At 41.4% G+C, this 21,936-nt stretch overlaps 1 protein-coding gene across 1 annotated transcript in view; it reads right to left on the bottom strand.

The window, feature by feature from the left end:
- Window positions 1-20,310, bottom strand: part of LOC116038966 (gap junction delta-2 protein) — a 32,068-nt gene extending 11,758 nt beyond the window's left edge. The window contains exon 1 of the mRNA XM_036001094.1: window positions 19,127-20,310. Within this exon, the coding sequence (XP_035856987.1) occupies window positions 19,127-19,197 (71 nt within the window). The 5' untranslated portion in view covers window positions 19,198-20,310. The remainder of the gene's footprint in view (window positions 1-19,126) is intronic.
- Between the last annotated feature and the right edge of the window lie 1,626 nt (window positions 20,311-21,936).

The following is a 21,936-nucleotide window of genomic DNA, read 5'->3' as shown; positions in this document are numbered from 1 at the left end:
ATTGCTCTAAATGGGCATATGTGTACACACAAACACAAACACACATGTATTCTGTATGGCCACACACATGCACGCTTGCACACATATTCATGCGACAAAACTCAATTCAGACAGTAAGTGGAGTGGAGACTGTTTCAAACTTGAGTACTGAAAGAAGACATAAAATTGCTGTTTCAGATGAATTAGTTCCAGACAGGGATAAAAAGATTATGAAGTCACCAAAAAACCCAGTGTAAATTAAAAGAGAAACCTGCCAGTGCTGGGACAGAGTGCGAGAAAGGAAAACCAGTACTGGAGGAAAATCTCATCATAGAGAATGAATTATATAATAGCTTCCACACGCAAAACCCACTGCTGTAATCTGTGACTGGGCCAAGGGAGGATTCTTGCATTAGGTTTTTTTTTTTTTTTTTTTTTTAATGCCATCGAATAGCTTTAGATTATCAAATGCCACACAGCAACCCCCACCTGTTTTTTCTCTCCTTTCTAGATCTTTTTTTTTTTCTTCTTTCATTTGCACTCCTGTGGCCCTCTCCTCCCTTCTATAAAGAGTCTCCTTTCTCTGTGAACAGTCAGAGGAGCCATATGAATTGTCGGTGCCTTCCCACTAAAATGGAAAACACCACACTAAAGTCTCTCTAATTGTCTCTGCACACTCACACTCTTAAGGACATTTACAATACATTTGTGTTACTGCTGAATTGATTCGTTGAATATTTGTCAATCAACAGAAAAAGAGTTTTCATTAAAGCTTCACCTTGTGTTTTATGTCATCATTAAATTAATACTTTGGACTGCCGGTTAGACAAAACAAGCAATTTGAAGAAGTCCCCTTGGGCGCTCAGATATTTGATGGGATTCAAAAAAAATCTTTTCTCAAATTTTGTTTTTTAAAAGTTTCATTGATTCATCTAAAATAACAGAGAAATGAACCAATAATGAAAATAATAATCAGCTCAGCCATACATTGTATACGCTTTAAACATACACATGGCTGACATATTAGCACATATCTCAACAACACAATCACAGCGGACAGTGTTTGTTGTTCCCTTTGTCTAATATGTGTGATTATGTAAAAACATTATGCACACAACCCCAAAACGCCTATTCTCCTCCAGCAATTGTGTTTCCCCGACCGATTGTCTTTCTCTCTTTCTCCTCAGTATCTGACAGTGGGTATTTTGCACTGAGGGGGCGTTTGTCATATTCATTACAGACGTGCAGTTAATTTTCAAAATTAAACAGTGTACAGTAATGTGAATAATCTGGCTGAAGAAATCTAGTTCCATCTGCCCTCTCCGTATGCATGCATACATGCACAGTACACACACACACACACACACACACACACACACACACACACACACACACACACACACAAACGGTGTTGCTGCTCCAGTAGTCTGCCTTATTGAACTTCCAGAGAAATTGAAATGTCATTTACAGTGTAACTCCCTTGATATTATTGAAGATATTCCTTTATGTTTAAGCCTCTTTTAATGAAACCTTTCATGCTGTTTACATGGCAAGTGGAGCAGAGGTAAAAATAGAGCAGAGGTGAGTTGGGAGTTGTGTGTAGCTCAGTAGGTAGAGCTGAATTGAGTTTTAGGGCTTAATGAGGCAAAGCATATGAAAAATATACACCCTTGTTGTGAGGCACTTTTGGGTATCGTGTCCACCTCAAAGTGAGTATGTTGTTTTTGTATTGAGATGTGATAGAGATAGGGACAATGGTTGGTTATAAGATGGAGTAAAACAAGCACAAAATTCAGGAATTGTGGACGAGGGAGATAACAGCAGAGGTAAACTTTGGGAGGATGATGAGGAAGAGGAGGCAAAGGACATGAGATAATTGGCCAGGGATTGATAAGAAACGTAAGGTTCTGGAAAGATTGGAAGATGTGGCAGTGGAGATCAAAAGAGGGAGGAGGAAGAGATGGGTGGAGGAAGAGCGGTCATGGTTCCTTTACCCAGAAACCCGACACAACCCCCCCTTTTCGATTCCTCTCATCTCTCCTCCCTCCCTCCCTCCCTTCAATCTCCCCTCCACTCAACTCCCATCTGCTGTTACCACGGCAACAGGCAAGGGGCAGAAAACGAAGGAAATGAAGAGAGCGAGAAGTGTGCCGACTAGAAGCTAAGTCAACTAAAGAACAGCATGTTTCTGCAGATTTGTTGCACCAGTTAGAGTGTGGCTTAGGTGCCTCAAAGAGCTTGACACTTGTTTAATTTATGTAAAAGCCTGAAGAAAAGTCCATAACAAATGATGCCAGCTAAACAAACCAAATGATGCTACTGTATAGAAGTTGTTTAAAAGATGATGTCGTGAGGAGAATCAGAACATATTGGCCCCCTTTGAGAGAAAATAAACTCTACTGTTGTTCAAAAGCAATGAGGAAGAAAAGATGTTGAAAATAGGTTATTTTCAGAATGAGACACAGATACCATTTTAAAATATGGATGCATAGTCATAGTAACTCCAGTTCTCAAAATAGCTTCTTTCTCCCTTATATTGATTATGTATCACTTGTTTTTGACCAATAGGCTTGCACATTGATAGAGAACCACACTCCACTGATTAGTGTGACACAATATAAGTGTGCAAGACCTATGTCGGTCGCAATGCATTGGTAATTTTAAATGCATATTGATATGTAAAATAAAGGCATTTTAATTTTGTCACAGACCCTACAGTGTGCCTTGGATTGTTTTTGAAGGATACTTGCATTCTACCCATGCAATAAGCCCTTTACAACATGAAATTAGCACAAAAATTTGGAAATGTTAAATTTCAGTTTTGAGGAATGAAATCATGAAGGATAACCAGTAAAAAACAAAAAAAAAAAAAAAAAGCTCTTAGCTTTGTCTCTGCAGGCTAAGGAGTGTGTTAGCTGCTCTGGACAACAATGTAAACAAGTCCAATGTTGGCTGAACTGCTAATCCTTTTCATAGCCCCACCTTTAGCCTTCATCAATACCTGTTCCCTCACTGTCAAGCTCTGGCTTTTCTCTGCACAGCTCCCTTCCCCCCTTTCTACGCTTCCATGCATGCTGTAGCTCTGTTTCTACTACTAATTACATCTATAACCTGCATCTCTCTTTAATTTACCCCCCAGTTCCTGTCTCTGAAAGATTCACCAATCAGTCTCCCAAATTGTCTCTTCTGGTTCACAACCTCTGATTTGCATGCTGCTCACTTAGCCTGATAATCTTAGCCTGTACTTCTATTTCATTCCAAGTCAGAGGTCTGGAACCGAGCATCTCACTGTGGCTACATACCAAATGCAATTTCATGAAGTGAGCATTTCTCCCTTTTTCAGGGGTCAGCACATCTGATCATGCCAGTAGCCTTCAGAAGGATGGGATTGTAATGGCAATGTGAGCCAGACGCGCTACGTAAAACATTGTAGCAAATGCTAATGTTAGATAATGTAAAGTAATTCAATTAAGCAGGATTGCCACATTCAAGTTCAGGCAAAAACACTAGTAGCCTATAATTTTTCAGCTCCTGACCTATTTAATCATATCCTAATAACTGTTAACACCTAGCTAGTTTGCATGCTAGTGCAGAGCATAATGAATAAAGTCACGACATATAAAACATACTTACTTAGAAAATGTTAAATGACTCACTGTAAGGCCTAAAGATAATACATGACTAACTTCACTAGAAAAACAATAGTCTTCGGTTATTTGCTCAAACACTTAAAAGAACAGTTCAACATTTTGAGAAATACAAGTTTGCTTTTTATTCCAAGCAGGGGGAAACAGCTAACTTATAAAACATGCTAATTAGTGAGCTTTAGAGGTGCTTGTGAGCGGATTTTTCTTCACCTTTGGACAGAGCTCACAGCTCTTCTCTCTTTCAAACTCCTGAGAGTATTGAATCGATCAATCAACTTGCTTGACACGCAAGTCTGCTGCCCGCACAACGCATAGTTAAGATTTGCAGCAGTGTTTTGCAAATTAATGTTAGCAGTGGTTTGGAAGATCGTACCTCCGTCCATCCATCTCTTTGTTTACTCCAACCCTTATCCTGCCTCTCTTCTCCTTATTTCTTCCCCCCCACCTCTCATTGTTTTGACCTTCTGTCTTAAGGGTGCCAGGTGCTCACCCAAATACAACATACCAGTAGCTTGACAAATCTAATCTCACATCAAATATGGATGGACACTTGTCATGCTCTCTCTCTCTCTCTCTGCCAAGATTTATCAATAGCTCGTAGTTCACGGCGGGTCACCTGGCACCAAGCTGTATGCAACCTTACACTGGAGCCCTCAGAGAGACACACACGCACTTATACACACAGGCAGAAGGGATGTTCCGGTGCTTCAGGCCAGTGACAGAAGGAGTGAGCGGGCTGCACTCTCCCCTGCTGACAGACCTTCCAGCATGGCCATCCAACACACATACAGTATACACGCACTAAAACACACACGGAAACTTACTAAAAATGCTAAAATCGATATAACAAAAATATGCACAGATTAACACAGAATACAGAGAATCAGCGAATGAAATCCCTAAAGACATTTCTCCATGCACACACACACAGACACAAATTTTAATCAGAGACACACTCTTCCAGCTGTTGCAGGGCGTCACAAAGCCGATTGTGTCAGGCGTTAGTGTCATCCTCTCAGGATAGGTTGATATGAATTTATATCACACCAACTAGTAATAATGATTTTACCATTGTTTAGCCTGGGGGTCTTTGAACTCCAAGCAGGTGGCTTTAGAGGTTATGTTTACTTCAGTGACAGAATGAACCAGTGTGGCTTATTTGAATGAATGTTCAAGGAGCAGTATATGCAAAGCACTTTAAAACAAAAAATCCCAGGAGGATACATTTGACGTACTGTATGTGCAGTATATGATGGTGTAACTCAATCCATTTTATCCAGTACTGTACTTAAGTACAATTTAAAGGTACTTGTACTTTATTTGAGTATTTTCATTGTATGCTACTTAATACTTCTACTACTAATACACTTACAGAGTACATGTTTGTTGTTAATGTTAATTACCTTTTTTATTTTATCATTTGCCTCACAAATATAATAGTTATTTACAATACTGAATATAAGTACACACATGTACAGATATACAGCAATCTATTTCTCTTATCCATGCACTGTAGTACACTGTACTGTAGCCTATATTTCTGTTGCAATAATAAGGTGGTTGGTGACAGTAGGCCTACTCTTTTTATTGTAGTCTGTGTGTAATCCTAGATCTGTAAACTTGTAAAATGGAAATCTAATAATAGCACATTCTAATACTGTTCACTTATCTATCCATCTCTCTTCCTCTCTCTCTCTCACACACACATACACACACCACACACATATCACACACACACATACACACACACACACACACACACATACTGGTATTCAAGTGGTGTTGATGAATGTGAACTGACTCTGGCTCTGAAGATAAATTAAAGATCATAGCCCTACAGAGGCAAACAATAATTCTCACCACATGAACACACACACATACACACACACAAACATGCAAACGTCCAGTTGGGTATTTTTGTGTAGTTTTACCAATCTATAAAATGAAATGATACCCATTATACCCTTGACTAATGACTATGAAATTATATTGTTTGTGGTTTTCATTACTAATAAAGAATAGATTGATCCAGATGAAGGTTAAGTGTATCCCATTTTCCTACCAGTGCACTGGTACATATATAGGCTAAGGCTGCGTCTCATTTCTCTATCTTACACCTACCCCTTACCCCTAGCCCTTAGTTTGCGCGCTCCAGAGAGAGTAAGTGCTGTCCCAATACTCATTTTGGTCAAGGGGTAGGGCTAAGGGGAAGGGCTATGTACTCCTTGACGCCAAGTAAGAACGTGAGCTTACTTGGAACTAGAGTTTAGATTCTCAACCCGAGCCCGACCCGAGCCAGACCGGGCCTCGGGTCGGGCTCGGGCCGTTATTTTCCGCCACATCCTCGGGCCGGGCCGGGCCCGGGCCGGACCCTTGATCAAGCAATTTTTTTTTTTTTTTTTATCCATTACCTTATTATCCTATTTGGGTGGGGAGAAAGCTATGCCATAATCAGAAATATTATATATATATATATATATATATATATATATATATATATATATATATATATATATATATATATATATATATATATATATATATATATATGCTATATAAAAGTAACAAATGTGTACAAAAGTTAGGCTGCAGTTACAAAATGCAGCACTTCATGCGCGGAGTCTCCTCCTCTCGCACGCATCACACCGGGAGCTTGAAGATGTAAAGAAAAAAAGAAAAACAGGAGAATTAACTTTGAGCAAGTGTGGAGGAAAGTCGGAGGTATGGAAGCAGTTTAAACAAGTCGTGGGCAGTGACAACAATATGTTGTTCATCATTGTTTCTTTTTTTTTTTTTTACGTTTTTTCATTCAGATCCATTTGCGATCCGTTCCATTCTAAACAAACAGCGCAGTTTACAGGCGTCGTCCTTGTTGTATTATTCTAAACAGATTTCTGTAGTTCAAACAACTCTGAATTGTAGTTGAGAACGTCAGTTAAAAAATTGTCGGGTTTAAATCGGGCTCGGGCTCATAATTACAGTTAATGTGTCGGGCCGGGCCGGGCTCGGACGCAACGTGCTCGGGCTCGGGCAGGTTCGGGCTTGATTTTTTGGGCCGATCTAAGCTCTACTTGGAACAGCAAGGGCTATCCAGATTCATTGCGCAACAAGGAGCATGGCTGCCCCGTCGACCAGAGAGATCCATAAATGTAAGTATTTTCGGCTTAAAGAATTGATTTAAAAAATGACAACGGTCTTGTTTTGTGCTCTACACAGTGCTGTACATATATTTGCAACCATATTTGTAATTGAAACGTTTTTAAAAATTGCTAGCTTGCTATGCTAACACTAACGCTAAAGTTAATGTTAACATTAGCTACATTGCTTATTTGCACAACAGTCCCGCATTTCTCTGCCTTGAATGGACTCCATGCATGTCTACAGTGTTAACTAAACTCCATTAGCAGCGAATTTCGTTTGATATCAGTGTATAACACTACCGTCCTGTATCACACAGGGACGCCGGCGGAAACCCAGCAGCTGATCCACTTGTTGAAAACGAGCAGAAGTTTCTGCGTTCATGTTGTAGCCATTCATTATTGTATTGGTAAACATGTGTAATTCATTCCTGTTCATGCACCTGTACATTGTTGTTGGTTATGATACAGGACACTAATGAAAGAAATGGGGTATGAGGGGAAAGGTTACTGGCCAACATGTATCAGACTGGGGTCTGGAATTTCAGAATAGCTGTAGTTTTTTGTTTGTTTGTGGTCTTGTGTGTCTTTTTTTAGTTTTATACATTTGAGTGCCTTTATATATGTGTGTGACATGTAAGTTATGGTTCTAATAGTTGATAATGGTTCTGTAATATAACATATTTTTATATAATGTTTTTGCCTGTAATGTTTACTTTATTGGGAAATAAAGACAGCTTTTTGTTAACAAAGAAAGTGTTTCTGAACATCAATGACATTCAAAACAGTGATAACTGAAACAGATATACAACACACCATGCAGTGTGTATACAAATATGTATTGCAAACAGACCTAAGTATGTATGATGATGTAACCAAGCGGCGTCCCATTTCATAGGGGTATGTTTTCACCCCTACCCCTTCGTTTTTCTAGGGCCAAGGGCTAAGGGGTAGGGGTAATAGAGAAATGGGATTCAGCCTAAGTGTGAATACACAAGGGTCTCCATGACAATAATAACTGTGGCAGTTACCTTGGCAACAGACAAGGCTATACAAGTAAGAGTTAAATTGGAGCCCAGACATTAAAAATAGACTTTCTAAAATCTACTCTGATCATTCAGAATAGATCATTGGCAGGAATGAAAAGAAGTGACATGAGTGGTCACCATAGCAACAGACCAACCAGTGTGCAGAGCATTGGTTTTGGGTTAGGTAGGTTCTGATGGAGGGGTGAGGCATGAGCAGGAGAAAGAGCAGCAGGAGAGAGGAAGAGAGAAAATGCGTGGGTGAGAAAGGAGAGGTGGAGGGAGGGAGGGTCAATGGAGGGAAATACAGAAAGAGAGGGAGCAGGAGAGATAGAAATGATGGGCGTAATCCAGATTAAAACGCTGGATTTTAGACAATCCCGAGTTAGGGCCGCAGCGTTCATGCCAACTCTCCACCCACCACGACTCTCTCGTGCCAAGCCCCAACCCAAATCAGCCGTTCTGGCACATGCAGGGAGCCTCCATGACACACAAGCAGACAGCACATGGCTGTGCAGGGAACATCCCAAACACACTCAATCAACAAAAAATACTCTTACACCTACAGTATTTTTACAGTGTTTCTGATTACAGTGGTTCCAATGGAGAAATATGAACAACTGTAAAATACACAGATTACATTAACACATCTCATATCCAGAGTGGGCAGTAGTGGAATGTAACTAAGTACATTTACTGTACAATTTAGAGGTACTTGTACTTTACTTGAGTATTTAGCTAGCTTTAGTTAGAAGTTACTTTGCCGATTCCGATTATTAATACAACATATAAATCAACTAATACATGTTTATGTATTATTATGGATTAAGCTTCCCGGCAGTATATACAGTAGTTGCAATAGCTACAACATTAGTGATGTACATGTTAATGCATCATTAATTATATGCAGTGAGATAATATACATTATTCTGAAATAGGCCATTCTGCATAATGAGTACTTTAGGTACCTAAATTATATTTTGATCCTAATACTGATGTTCTTTTATTTTAAGTAAGATTTTGAATGCAGGACTTGTAAGTAAAGGTGTACACTGTGGTATTAAGTAAAAGATCTGAGTACTTCTTCCACCACTGAGAGACATCAGTATGCTAATTATAGTTATATACTGAAGTATTCATTTCTTGCTTTTCTGTCTACAACTTTTAAAACTGACAGTAAATATCACATCTCATTTACATTCATACAAGCATTCAAATAAACTGCTTTAACCAATTAAAATCCTAGTGGTGTCTTTGATAAGGGTGGTCACAAGTGAGCAATTAAAAATAATGCTAGATGCTAAAACACAGTGTAGCAGTAATGTCAGTTTGCTAACATTATAGTTAGGCTACCATAAGATACTGACCATGCTAGTAAAGTTATCGCAGCAAAATCCCAATGTGTGTTCAATTAAGCAAGAGGGAGTTTTAGTACTCATGAATTAAACTTTTAATTTTTAAGAGGAGAAATTTGTTATTTCTTCTTTTAAAAGTTAAATATATCACTTGTTGGCTTACAGGTCGAGAGAAGGTTCATTTTTTATCGTAAAAACAACAATTGGCAACAATCTCACCTTAAGGTCCAATGAGTAATTGTGCTAACATCAACAACTTTCAATTATACCTTTTAAGCCAACATAGACAAGAAGTACTTAAAGTGCTAAACATAAATAGAAATTTCAACTTATACAATTCCATGACATATGGCCAACCTCCATCTGTTGTTGGAAAATCGTGATATTTTTTGCCACCAGGATAGCTTTAAGCTAGGAGACGGTTAGCTTGGCTTAGCACCAAGACTGGAAAAGGAGGGAAACAGTTAGCCTGCTGTTAGCTCTCTTGGCTCTCTACTAATAACATGGGCAGATATAACTGTGGAAGGCAATAGTATTAGTAGTGTCTATCTGATATGATAAGAATGCAGCATCATTATCTGACACTGATGTCTGTGTTCGATACATTTTCCTCCAGTAAACTGCAGCCAACAGTACGAGTCCTGCATGCTGCTGTCATTCTTGCAAAGGCTAAATTTATCTGTTTGTCTACCAAGTAGCTTGTTCATAATTGGCTAAGAGAGTGGTGTGAATGAAACATATTACAGAGAGTCAAACACTCTCACCGCAGCTTGACTTCACTGCTTAATTGAAGAATCTGCTACTGTTTGGTGTGTGTGTGTGTGTGTGTGTGTGTGTGTGTGTGTGTGAGGGGGCAGTGAATCAGATGTCTCTTCATAAAATGTTGGTCCTGGCAGAGATGGTGTGTGCTTTAGCAAGGTGTGACTGTGTGCACTCACAATTTCTTATTCATGTTGAGTCAATCACACTGTGCACAAGCTGATACTGCCTCTGAGGAACAGTCGTCACAAACACATACGCAAACACGCTCAAAGAGATGAACGTACTGCAGTCTAAGTGACTCTTACACCCTCAGCTTGTTTCATTAGAGACCACAGTAAAGTGTGAAGATGCAGCCGATAATGGGAGTTGGGGGCGAGTGGGGATAAGGAGGATAAATCATTGGAAGAAGAGCGTCCTTTTCATCTTCAAACAGCGAGATCGAGTGAGATAAAGTGAGGAGGTAGAGTGAAAAAGAGCGATAGAGAAAGAGAGAGAGATGCATGTGCAGGCTTTATCAGAACATCAGCAGACAAACATAATGATCAATCAAACTAAACAAGAATGTCAACTTTTATGATGCCTACATAGAAATGCTGTTAGTCATGAGTAACAAAAGCAGATTTTAGAAATAAGACAATGATCTCACAGCCCCAAGCTCACACAAATAGACCCAAATGAGAAAACTTCAAAAGCTGCAGCGTTCAAAGATTAAAATTGGCTATTTCTTTTAATTTTATCCCTCATATTTTATGTAGTTTTGTTTATATCTGACTGCATAAGAGTCAGATAGTTTAACCACAGTCTCACTGTGTGTTTTGTTAGCATTCATTTACACAAGATCTTCTGCCATAGCACTTAAGGAGATTTTGCTCCACTGGTATCTAATGTTGTATGTGTGCCCTTTAGATTACTTATTCATGTCCCCTTGCTTCATAGTAAGTTTGGTTTCGACCATTGTTTTAGAGTGATATTTGTGACTGTAACAGTAACCTTTAACAGGGGTAACAAGAGTATAATGTGAAAACCAAGAATGAAGTTGGGTATATTACTGTCCTTGTCATGTTGGTGTTGATGAAAGAAGATTCATCCAAAGAGAAGCTGTATTACCTGCAGCACAGTGACTACACTACCCCATTAAAAATTCATGGTCACACTACTTAATATAAAATCACCTGCCTTATTAGGCCTTATAAGAACTGACAACTTTATAATAAAGGTGGCATCCACTAGCCATCTGGGACCCTTCTGTGTGGAGTTTGCATGTTCGCCCTGTGTCACTGTTGGTTTTTTTGTAACCCTAACCCTAAACCAGGTTCTCCGGCTTCCTCCCTTAGTCCAAAGACATGCAGGTTGGTTAGGTTAATTGTTGACTCTAAATTGCCTTTGGTGTGAACGGGAGCGTGAATGGTTGGCTGTCTCTGTGTCCGCCGTGAGATAGTCTGGCGACATGTCCAGACCAGGGTGTACCCCGCCTTTGCGGTTACAAGTGATCGATGGATAGAACCATCTAATAAAGCTGGCATCTAATATTTATGTAACTTATACTTCATTAACATAGCCATATAAATGCTGGTATAACGTAACACCTAGTCTATATCCACGACGTTCCACTTCCGGGTTTGCTCCGTTGCCGACAGAAATTCAGACGGTTTTCACTCATTTAGGCCAGATATCCGTTGCCTTGGGCTTCCTTTGTGTTGGCATTTTAAACTCCGGTCGATTTATGAGGACTATGATCAACCTTTTCTCAGATCTCTGCAAGGTAAATCTAGACAGCTAGCTAGACTATCTGTCCAATCTGAGTTTTCTGTTCCACCAAAACAAATTCCTTCCCAAGCCTATTTTGCAGCAGCGCCGTTGCTCTGTACACGGCTTAGTGCCGCCCAAGATGATTGTGATTAGTTTAAAGAAATGCCAATAAACCAGAGCACACAGTATCCTGGAATGCTGTGTGGACTCGCCTGACCCTCCTCCGCAGCGCTGTTGAGGAAGGTCTGGCAATGCAAGACTACTTAACACCCAACAACCAGCATATTTACGACTAGTATCATGCCTAACTTTCATTCAGCTCACGTCAACAGGGTATGAAAATCCTCTTGCAGAGATGTAAAACTTGCCTAAGATAAATAATTCATCACAGCACTGTTGCGTGTTCACGTATTGATTTTCTGACAGCATACTGTAGATCTTGGCAGGTGATTTTCACTCCTTGGATGTCAGATCTAATCACTGCATGAGTTTTCAAACTGGATCCTGCATCGAACTCCATTTCCACTTCACAAAGATTTAACTTTTACTTAAACGTAAAGCCAACAAAATGATCAAACCAAAAGTGTAGTGTAAGTTGCCAAAATCATTCGGAGGTCTCTGTTCCAATTCTATATCGATGCCTTGAAATGAAAACATATTTCATAAATGATGAATATGACACATATGACTAGAAAACTGGTTCAGGTGGCTATGTTTGCAAGGTTTCTCTCCTGTTTGTGCGTGTGAGGTAATGTCCAGGTTAAACTAACCCTCCAGTATCACTCTAACACTGACCTGCTCTGTTAGGGAGGTGCCAACGCTAAAACGGTAAGCCTTACTGAGTCACCCTGCCAGAGACAGTTTCTCCCCGAGGCCCTGCAAAGTGAAATCTGTCTGAATTTGGACCCCTTCCCCTGCCCTAATCTCTCTATCTTTATCCATCCATCCCTCTCTCTTGCTTCTCTATGACCATCCATGTTATTGTATTCCTGTTAGGTCTCGCCTGAGTTTCTCCATCTGCCAGTGTTTCTCTCCATGTGTATCATGATACACTATGCACTACATATATGTCAAAATTGATAAACAGGATGAAGATGGAGGTTTATCTTCTAATATTATGTCTGAAGAACACACACATGCAATAGGAGTTGATTACACCACATCAACCCTGACCTTAGCATATGTGGACTGTGTCAACGGAGGGAGAATAAGCAGCTGAGAACCAGAGAGAGGATGGGGGGAATGTGTATATGAGGTGTAAGCAGAAAGAAATGAAAACACAAGCTGCATAATTATATGCAGTAGCGCTCGCTTTCTCCCCCAGCTACAACTCTGCATCTCCAAAAGTCCCTATGGAGGCTTGTTGTAGTACTCCAGTCATTAAAGGCTGTAAGCAGCTACAGAGCAGCTCCCATGATTCATTTACAGGATGTTTGTATCTCTAGCAGCACAGCTAGAGTAGATCAATCCCACTATCACTACTGACATGAACTCTAATGCACACTTGAGAATCATCTTCTATAATAAACTTATCTTTGACATTGTAGGTATTTCACCAGATGATGTCCATAAATTGAGGTTTTATCAGCAGGTGGATGCTGTATGTTTGTTTTAAAAGTCTGAGATACAGCAGGAATTACATGCATCTACCTCCCATTCATATAATTCACAATCTGCCAATGGATGTGAGGTCATTTTAATAACAGGTTTCTTATGGCAGCACGGAGAAGGCGCTGACATTACAGCCAGCAGCATCCTGGGGGTCATTACATATGGACAGATGTAAGAAGTGTGAAAGCAAGGACAGGGAGGGACGGAGAGAATAGATGTCGCAGGTCTCGCTTGGCCTTCTGTAAGAGTCTCTTTTTAACAATCTCTCAGGGGAATCTGCCGCAAGCGAGGCCGTACAAAACAAAATCATCTATCACCTCTGTGGGGGTTGTGAGCGCTCCACATGGATTCACTAAATAAAAGCACGATGATCTAAAGGTCATGTGACGACAGAGCTGTAACCTGTCAACAAACAGGCACCCTGAGTCGCGTGTACACACTGCTCACAAATAAATGTTGGTTTTCGCTTGTGCTGAAAGAGTGTATGTGGCATACACACATACACGCACGCACATGCTTTCCTAGATGAATAAGCTGACGGCTCCTGAGTGACAACACTCATTTGACTCAGGGGAGCCGTGCTGAGGAGTCATGCTGAGCGAGCTGGCCTATGTCAAGAAGAGCTCCTGCAGAAACACACCTACACACACTCTTGATCACCTCCTGTAAAGTGCAGATGTGCAAAGGCATGCTGAGATACAAGCAAACCTTCAACTATCGCTTCAGGGATTCTACCTAGTGCCCCAAATAAACTATAGCTGCTCCTTGCAGCTATAGTTTATTTAGTTTATCTGTATTTTAAAATGCACATGCTTCAAATCAGTTTTAAGGCCTAAGTTTCCCACGGTGGAATCAGAGAGGGATGCATCTGAACTTTCCAAAATAGACATTGCAACAATCACGACCACTTTATGCAGCGATTGGACAGGTGTGAAGGGGTTGACTCTGTGCATCTTCCGATGCAATTCGTGTATACAACTGAGTGCAACAACATTAAGGGATGGTTCAGATTTGTTGAAATGGGGATGTATGAGTAACTTATCCATAGTCAGTGTATTACCTGCAGTAGATGGGGGTCAGCACGCCCCCATTTTGGAGAAGCAGGCAGGAGTTGCAGCCCAGAAGCAAAAGCACTGCTGTGGACGGGGCAGCAGCAAAATGGATTTTAGATACCTAAAAAAAGGCCAACCTAAAAAATCTATCAGTTTAAGTGTAGACTATATTTAAAATATTTTCACCATTTTACCTTGCCATCAGACAGCCCTCTCTGACAGGGAACTGAAGCCATTTAATCCATCCATGCTCTCTTCAAAGCCACCAGACTCCTTTGACAAAAACAGTAATTTCACCCGTCTGGTGGCTTTGAAGACAGCATAGATAACGGCTTCAGTTTCCCGTTGGAAAAGGCTGTGTGACAGCAAGGTAAAGCGGTGAAAATATTCTAAATATTGCATTCAATTTAACTGACAGAGTTTTTTAGGTGGACCTTTTTTATGCGGCTAAAATACGTTTTTTTGCTGCCCCCGTCCTCAGCAGTACATTGCTTAGCATCTGTGTTGGGTCTCCTGTCTGCTTCTCCAAACGGGGGGCGTGCCAACTAACTTGATGCGTCAGTTTGTTTCACAGAACCATTTGAAAACCCATCATTGGAAACTATTTGGAAAGTGCCTACCCCTTTCCAAATAGTTTCCAATGAGGGGTTCTCAAATGGTTCTGCCTGGCAGGAGATTGTGTGAATCATCTGTCTATCTAGTCCATTGTTTTGAATGAAACAGTCGCAGCCATCGCATACACCTAAACCACAGCAGTAGCTCCTAACAGGACACTTATTGGTTCGGTAAGCTATACTAGCTACTAAGCTAGTTCAGACACAAATGCATTAATTGAAACCTGACAAGATGGATTTTTGTGCGATACGTGATCCCGTAATTCTTGCATGATCTTCTGATATCGGGAGAATCCAGCTGATGTGCAAGGTAAGGCCAACCATCTACTGAAAGTAAGAGAAAGTGAAGTATCATATTCAATATTCTTTTTAAATGGAGGGAGTACAGAGTATTGCATTATGGGTTGTTTGCAGCCTTATTGTTGCTAAGCTAATGACTTTCTTCATGTCAGTTTTTTCCAGAGAGGAAATAAATCCAATTTGAGAGTGACCCAGTTTATGGTCCTCACTCAGCGTTGTAAGTAGTAAAACTGGTTCTGAAGAGCCCCTTAACTTTTATCTGTCCTCGGGGTGTTTAACCACAGCTCTCCTGCCGAGAAAGGCAATGCCAGAATAAATATTTGGTATGCTAATTTCTACCATGGTTTATTTTAACAGGCAAAAAAATCAATGAGGTACTTACAGTTTTAATCACTCACTTAGCATTCCAGTTGTATTGCAAATGGACAGGCCTAAAGACTGTTTCATGAAGTGCCCTGTCTTCTACCAAGCTCCACTTTCTATTCCATTATTGGAGATCAATAGCAGGGTGTTGGGAGGAGGCACCTGCAAGTTTAGCAATCCCACTCTGACCAATGGCAGCACACATATATCGGACAAAAGAAACAGCATGAGTGATGTGTTTACACTAGTTAGGTTGAGAGTGCTTCATCACGGTTTCTCTTCAGAGGCTGTGTACCAACAGTCGCTGGGGTCCCACAGTCCATCAGATGGGCCAAGTCGATTTACATCTTCCCCGCTGCCCGTAATGGCAGGAATTAATCACAGGTAGCAGGTGAATACACAAACACACACTCACAGACAAGACCAAAACCCGTCCAAGCACATGTGATAAGACCACAAAGTACACCGAAGCTCACATTTTACACACAGTCTGAGTATTTATGCACACACACACAAACCCTGACAGCAGAAGGGAATCTCCAGAGCCGTTATAATGTAATCTTACACAAACAAATGTTATATTCCCCCTAATGCGTGTGTGACTCATGTATGACGAATCCACTCAGGCCTGCAAGCTGTTGTCATGGTGGGCTCATGAGAACACACGCTGGTATTGCCTCAGGGACAGCAACCTGTCCAACGCTTTCTTCAGCAGGACGTCACCTGCGCCGACCAATGAGATGTCTAAAATCGCAGCGTAGGGACCAATAGCTTTCAGGATTGAGGGAGTATTAGCGTGCGTTTATATAAATTCATGTCAGCAGTGATGTCCCAGATTAGATGGTTTTGAGCTGTAGAAAAGCCAGATGCAGGGAAGGCACTTTACTGTGGGAACATACAGGCTATCACACAGAAACTAAAGCTAAAAATGGTCAGCTGGCGCTTTTCATATTATCGGTAATAGCACTAAGTGATTAGGAGTGCTTCCGATTAACAACTTTTAAGAGATAAATAAATACCATGAATGACATTCTCCCTTTGTAACTGGACAAGTTGGTGAAATGTCCAATGTCCAAGCAGCAATGCCCCTTTAGATTTCCAATAAACATACCAGTGCATGGGGATGTGTTGTGAAGCTAACATCCAATAAATAACAATTGACGATGGAAACCACAAAAATAAATCAATTAGTAAAGATGTGTAAGACTTTCGCAAGGCAAAAGACTATACTCAATCAGTTGGCCAATTTGAAGTTTACAGCTGTGGAAATGAGATTGAATGCAAAAAGAGTTTCACTTGCAGCTTACCTAACTACTAACAGTCGCTAGAAGGGCACTCTGAGAGCGCAGACCTCCGCCAAGGCCATGTCCTATCTTGCAATGTTGATGAAAATGAAAAATAATTCTATCTGCCGCGTGATTCAGATCTACTCCAAAATATAATGGGTTCTTCCTTGGCCCATGCTGCACCCTTCCACCAAGTTTCATGGAAATTGGGCCAGTAGTTTTTCCCGAATTTTGCTGACAAACAAACAAAATGAACCTAAAACATCACCTTTTGGCGGAGGTAATACTACTTAAAATGACTGTTATATGTCATGCACTGATTCGATAAGACAAAAACACTAAGAGTCTACAGCTATCGCTACATCCTTCAGCATGTCAACCTGAGCTCATGCCACTCGACAATGAGTATCCACCCTGCTCAAGTATCCTTAAGCCAACCACTGAAAAGCTTCCTATTAGCTGAAGAGACACTGTTAATATAATCCTGATCTCTGAACTTCTTGTTCACAGAAAATCTGTTTTATATTTGAAATATATGCAGTTTCTCAGAAAGATGCTGTATACAGACTTTTGGAAACATTTCAAAATAATGTAATACAATGGTTTCTTGAAAGAGTTTGTACATTATAAAGGACGTATTGCTGTATAGTAAGTGGTTGTGGAAATGGAAAATGTATTGAGCTTAAACAAATGCAAGTGAAACTGTACTTATGTGTACATTTTGCTATTTTGAAAAGGTTTTGGCTAGTTCCTCCCATCATCTGAACATTTTAACTGTCTGGATATAAACTGTGCGAAGATGATCTGAGGCTTTTTGCTGCCGGGTGTCCTGGTTGCCCCGCTTAGGTCATGGCATGCAGCACCATCTCGTGACGAGACAGTCCTCTTGGCTTCCTACCAACGCCCTGCAGACTGAGGCCATGTGTCTGCTCGCCTGTCTGTGAATAACTGCTCCTCGCCTTCACTCTGCTTTTTTACTTTTTTTTTCTGTCATCTATTTCCTGTCTTTCACAACTCACTCACACTGTGTATTCCGCTCATCGCCTCTCTACTTTGCAACCAAACTCTCTCTTTTCCTCGATTTCCTTTAGGTAGCTATTTCATGTTTCTTCTTCTTCCTTAACAACTATCTTTTTGTCTCACTGAGACCCTGCAGCCAGGATGACTAGTCCGGTCGATGAGCAACACTACTCTTCCAGTGTCTCATGAATAAAAGGAAGCAAATGCTGACCGATCATTCATCATAACACCAAAGAAAACAACTCCTACTAACAATTCAACCGACAGACTGCTCTCAGAACAAGACTCCGAATCATAGTTTCATAACCCCACAAAATTCACACTCAGAGCTTTGTCAGCAGAAGAAGAGTCATATTCTGCCAAAAAAGAATGTTTCTCCACATCATTTTATAAACTGGCTAATAATTCAAGAGTACCACTAGCCAGAGTGAGTCAGTAGCTTCAGGGGATTGGTTTAAACTGCTAATTCAGACAGTCTCTAATGAACTTGCGCTGAACCACAAGTTCAGCGCAGATGTCCCGAGGAAACCCCAAACTCAGGAATGTGTCCTTCGCTAGATGTAAAATCATGTTTAATACCATCTACAGAGTTGATGTGCCTCTGTGGCCGAAACGCTCATCAATAATTGCTGATTCTCCCGCTGACGGGGATGAGATATTCAAACTAAAATACAAGACATCTCAGCATGTAGAATGATGCATAAATCATAACAGTCTTGACCTTGTGCTGGTGACTTGTTTTTTTTAAAGGTGGGAAATGACTTCATATTTGACAGAAAAAGAAAACGAAAGATATGGGGGGAGGGGGGGAACTGTGGGAAAGCTGAAAAGAGCCACGCTTGTGTAACGGGGATGGCTTCTGAAGCAGACTTCATGTTAAAGCGGGAGGAAAAAAAGAGGGAGAATGAAGACATCAGCACAGAGAGGTACAGTAGAAAGTAAATGGGCACAATGAAGGTATTGCCGACATTCACTGTGAGATGTCCTCACACTGCTCTGGATCCTCTGATGTCCAACGCCTCTGTGTTGGCTCATAGTGTCCCTCCTGGTCGCCTCCTCCCATCATGTCACTCAGAAGGATTAGAAGACTGAGAGCATGGAAGGATTCGGATTCGTATTCTGCATGCATCGGCATGCTTGTGTTTTTAAATACCATACGTATGCATAGACATACAGTAGAAACATGAAGACACAATGATAGCAATGACACTCTGACAAGAACTCACCTTCCGATCATAGTAGAGTGCTGCTGCACAGCGGCCTCCAGAAGGCGCTCCAGGATGGTCCATTCTCCCATGGTTGGAGTTGGGTGGCATCCACTGGCACAGGAAATCAGGTGGGGGCTTCCCAGTCGGCAGAGCACCAGAGCTGGTGTTAAAGTCCCTTTTTATGAGTCTTCAAGTCCACTTGTATGGGTTGAGATGAGGTAGGGAGTGGTTTCAGGTGGCTTGTCTGGTGTTAAAAAGCATCCTTGAAGAAGCTCAGTGGCACCTTTTGTTGCTGACTTTCTTTTTTTTAAGTGCTGTCCGAAAACACACACACAAACACACACACACCGCCTTAACTGCACCTGAGATGGTTGGACTGAAGCCCGTCTATGTACTAGCTGCACACACACACACTCTCATCGGTGTGTGTGTGTGTGTGTGTAATTCTTCGTCCATACGCTTGTCTTTCCACTTCCCTCCTTGTGTCCCTCCTCTGGTAACACCTCACCCTGTTTACCTCCTAAAACAGGTGGTCTGTCATATGTTCTCACACTGACACACACACCTGGTCCAGCTCACAGACACACCAGAACTCATCTACTTCTACTGAGTTTCAAGGAGCAGCCGTAGTTTGTGCAAACAGACATCCATCACTCTGCCCTCACACACTGCTTCTTTGACAGCATCTTGTAGTAACTCTGAGCGGGCTCAGGTCCATACACTCATGTGAGCCTGAGTAACCAGGGATCTGTGTCTCTGCTCGTTCTCCACTCGTCCATCCTCTGCATTTCTTTCTCCCTTTGTCTCTTCTTTCTCTGTCCTCTCTTCCAGCTATTTTTCGATGGATTCCCTCCCCTCCTCTCTGTTGCTTCTCTCCTTCTCTCCTGGTTTGGTTCAGGCTGCGCTGGACTAAAGCATCGCACTCCCCCTCCTCCTCCTCCTCCTCCGTCTCCTTTACTCTGCTTGAAGCCGTCACTGGTTTCTCCAGTCCTCCTCGTCCTCACTCTCCTCTCTCCGTTTCTATCAGCGTGGCAGCTCTCCTTTCCTCTCTTCCCTTCATCTTGTTTTTCCCTCCCTACTTGGTTTCTCTCTCTCTCTCTCCGTTTGCGTCCTCCACCTGCCTCTGTCTCTCTCTCTCTCTGAGCCAGTAGGCAGCCAGACCAAGCGTGTGTCTAGAGGATTAGGGAGAGGAATCATCTCTGCTCCTCCCCCCCTCTCACTCACTCTCCATCAGTGTGTTTATCCCTCCTCCTCTTCATCTCTTACTGCTCCACTACTAACATCACACGCACCATTTTCCACTCTTCTCTCTCACAGCGCCCATTGCTCATGATTTTATCTTCCATCTGTTTTTATCATCTTGTCTTCTCATCTGTGTGCATTGATACCTACTGTAACAAGGAACATTTTGCTGTTCCCACACACAGAGAGAGAGAGAGAGAGAGAGAGAGAGAGAGAGAGAGCGCCATGATAACCAGTTTAAAATCATATTTAAAACGGAAAGTGTGTAAATACTTGGAACTTTGGTTTACCCTTGTTGCTCGGGTTAAATCATTTTTGGCCACAGCCAGTAGTACACTACTACTAAATAGCCTGCAGTCAAATTAGCGACTAGCTGGTGAACATAGTGGAGCATTTATAAACTAAAGAGTTTGATATTCCCTCAGGAGAATTGGACTAATGCTGCATTCACACACCAATGACAGTCAGTCAAGTGAAACCAGATAGCCTACAAAGCGTAAAGCTCCTATACAATTAGCTAAATCAATTGCATTTAGTGTTAATGTTGGATTTTGGGTTTGCTGCCAGGGATGGGGCATTTGCAGACATTCTGCCAACAGTAAAATATATACATATATACAAAGTGAGACTAGTCTCGCATTGCCAGACCTTCCTCCACAGCGCCGCGTAGGAGGGTCTGGCTAGTCTACACAGCATTCCGGGATGGGAGAGAAACGTGGCCTGGTTTATTGGCGTGTCATTAAACCCATCACAATCGTCTTGGGCGGTGCTAAGCTCCGCACGGTATGCAAAACAGCCTCGGGAAAGAACTTGTTTGGTGGAACGTGTACGTTCAAAAGTTGTTTAGTTTAGTCATGCGAGAGAAAACTCAGATTGGACAGATAGTCTAGCTGTCTGGATTTACCCTGCAGAGATCTGAGGAGCAGTTAACCATAGTCCTCATGAATCCACCAAAGTTTAAAAATCCAACACAAAGAAAGCGGAAGGAAACGAACATCGGCAAAAACACATGCATTTGGCAGAATTTCCTGCGGCACCGAAGCAATCCTGGAAGTGGAACGTCAAGGATATAGACTAGGTGGAAAAAAAAAAAATAAAATAAATCGGTTGAATAATATACTTATCGTTTCAACACTATTTTCATGTATGAATTTTACCTTTAAGGTGAAGCATGTTGGGATGTTTGTGACTTCCACTAGCTTGCAGCACAAACTTCAGTGTCCACGTGCCTCTACCTGTGCCAAATACAGAATCTGTAAGCGCGAGGAGGGGGGACAATATTCACTCAAGTACTCCCACACACACTGCAGTAGTTTTAGTGGCTTCCTCTGTCACTTACTGAATCCCCAGACTGGAGTAGTAATCTATTCTTAAGAAGGTAAGGAGTGACTGCACATACACGTAATCCGTTCTACCCCATACTAAGACAATCTGGCAGCACCGTGTCTCACACGTAAAGAGTAGGAAAAAAAAAGAAAAACACAATCTGCCTTCATTTAGCATGAGCGTACAAGAAAATACTAACATATTTCTCTAACGTCCCAATATCCTTGTAAGGTTACTTGTAGTTCTGTCATTCGGCCATT

The sequence above is a fragment of the Sander lucioperca genome, chromosome 5 (assembly GCF_008315115.2).
Source record: "Sander lucioperca isolate FBNREF2018 chromosome 5, SLUC_FBN_1.2, whole genome shotgun sequence".
In the NCBI taxonomy this organism is placed as follows: Eukaryota; Metazoa; Chordata; class Actinopteri; order Perciformes; family Percidae; genus Sander; species Sander lucioperca.
The sequence above is the reverse complement of the archived record's forward strand: the minus strand, read 5'-3'. Positions and strand labels throughout refer to the sequence as shown.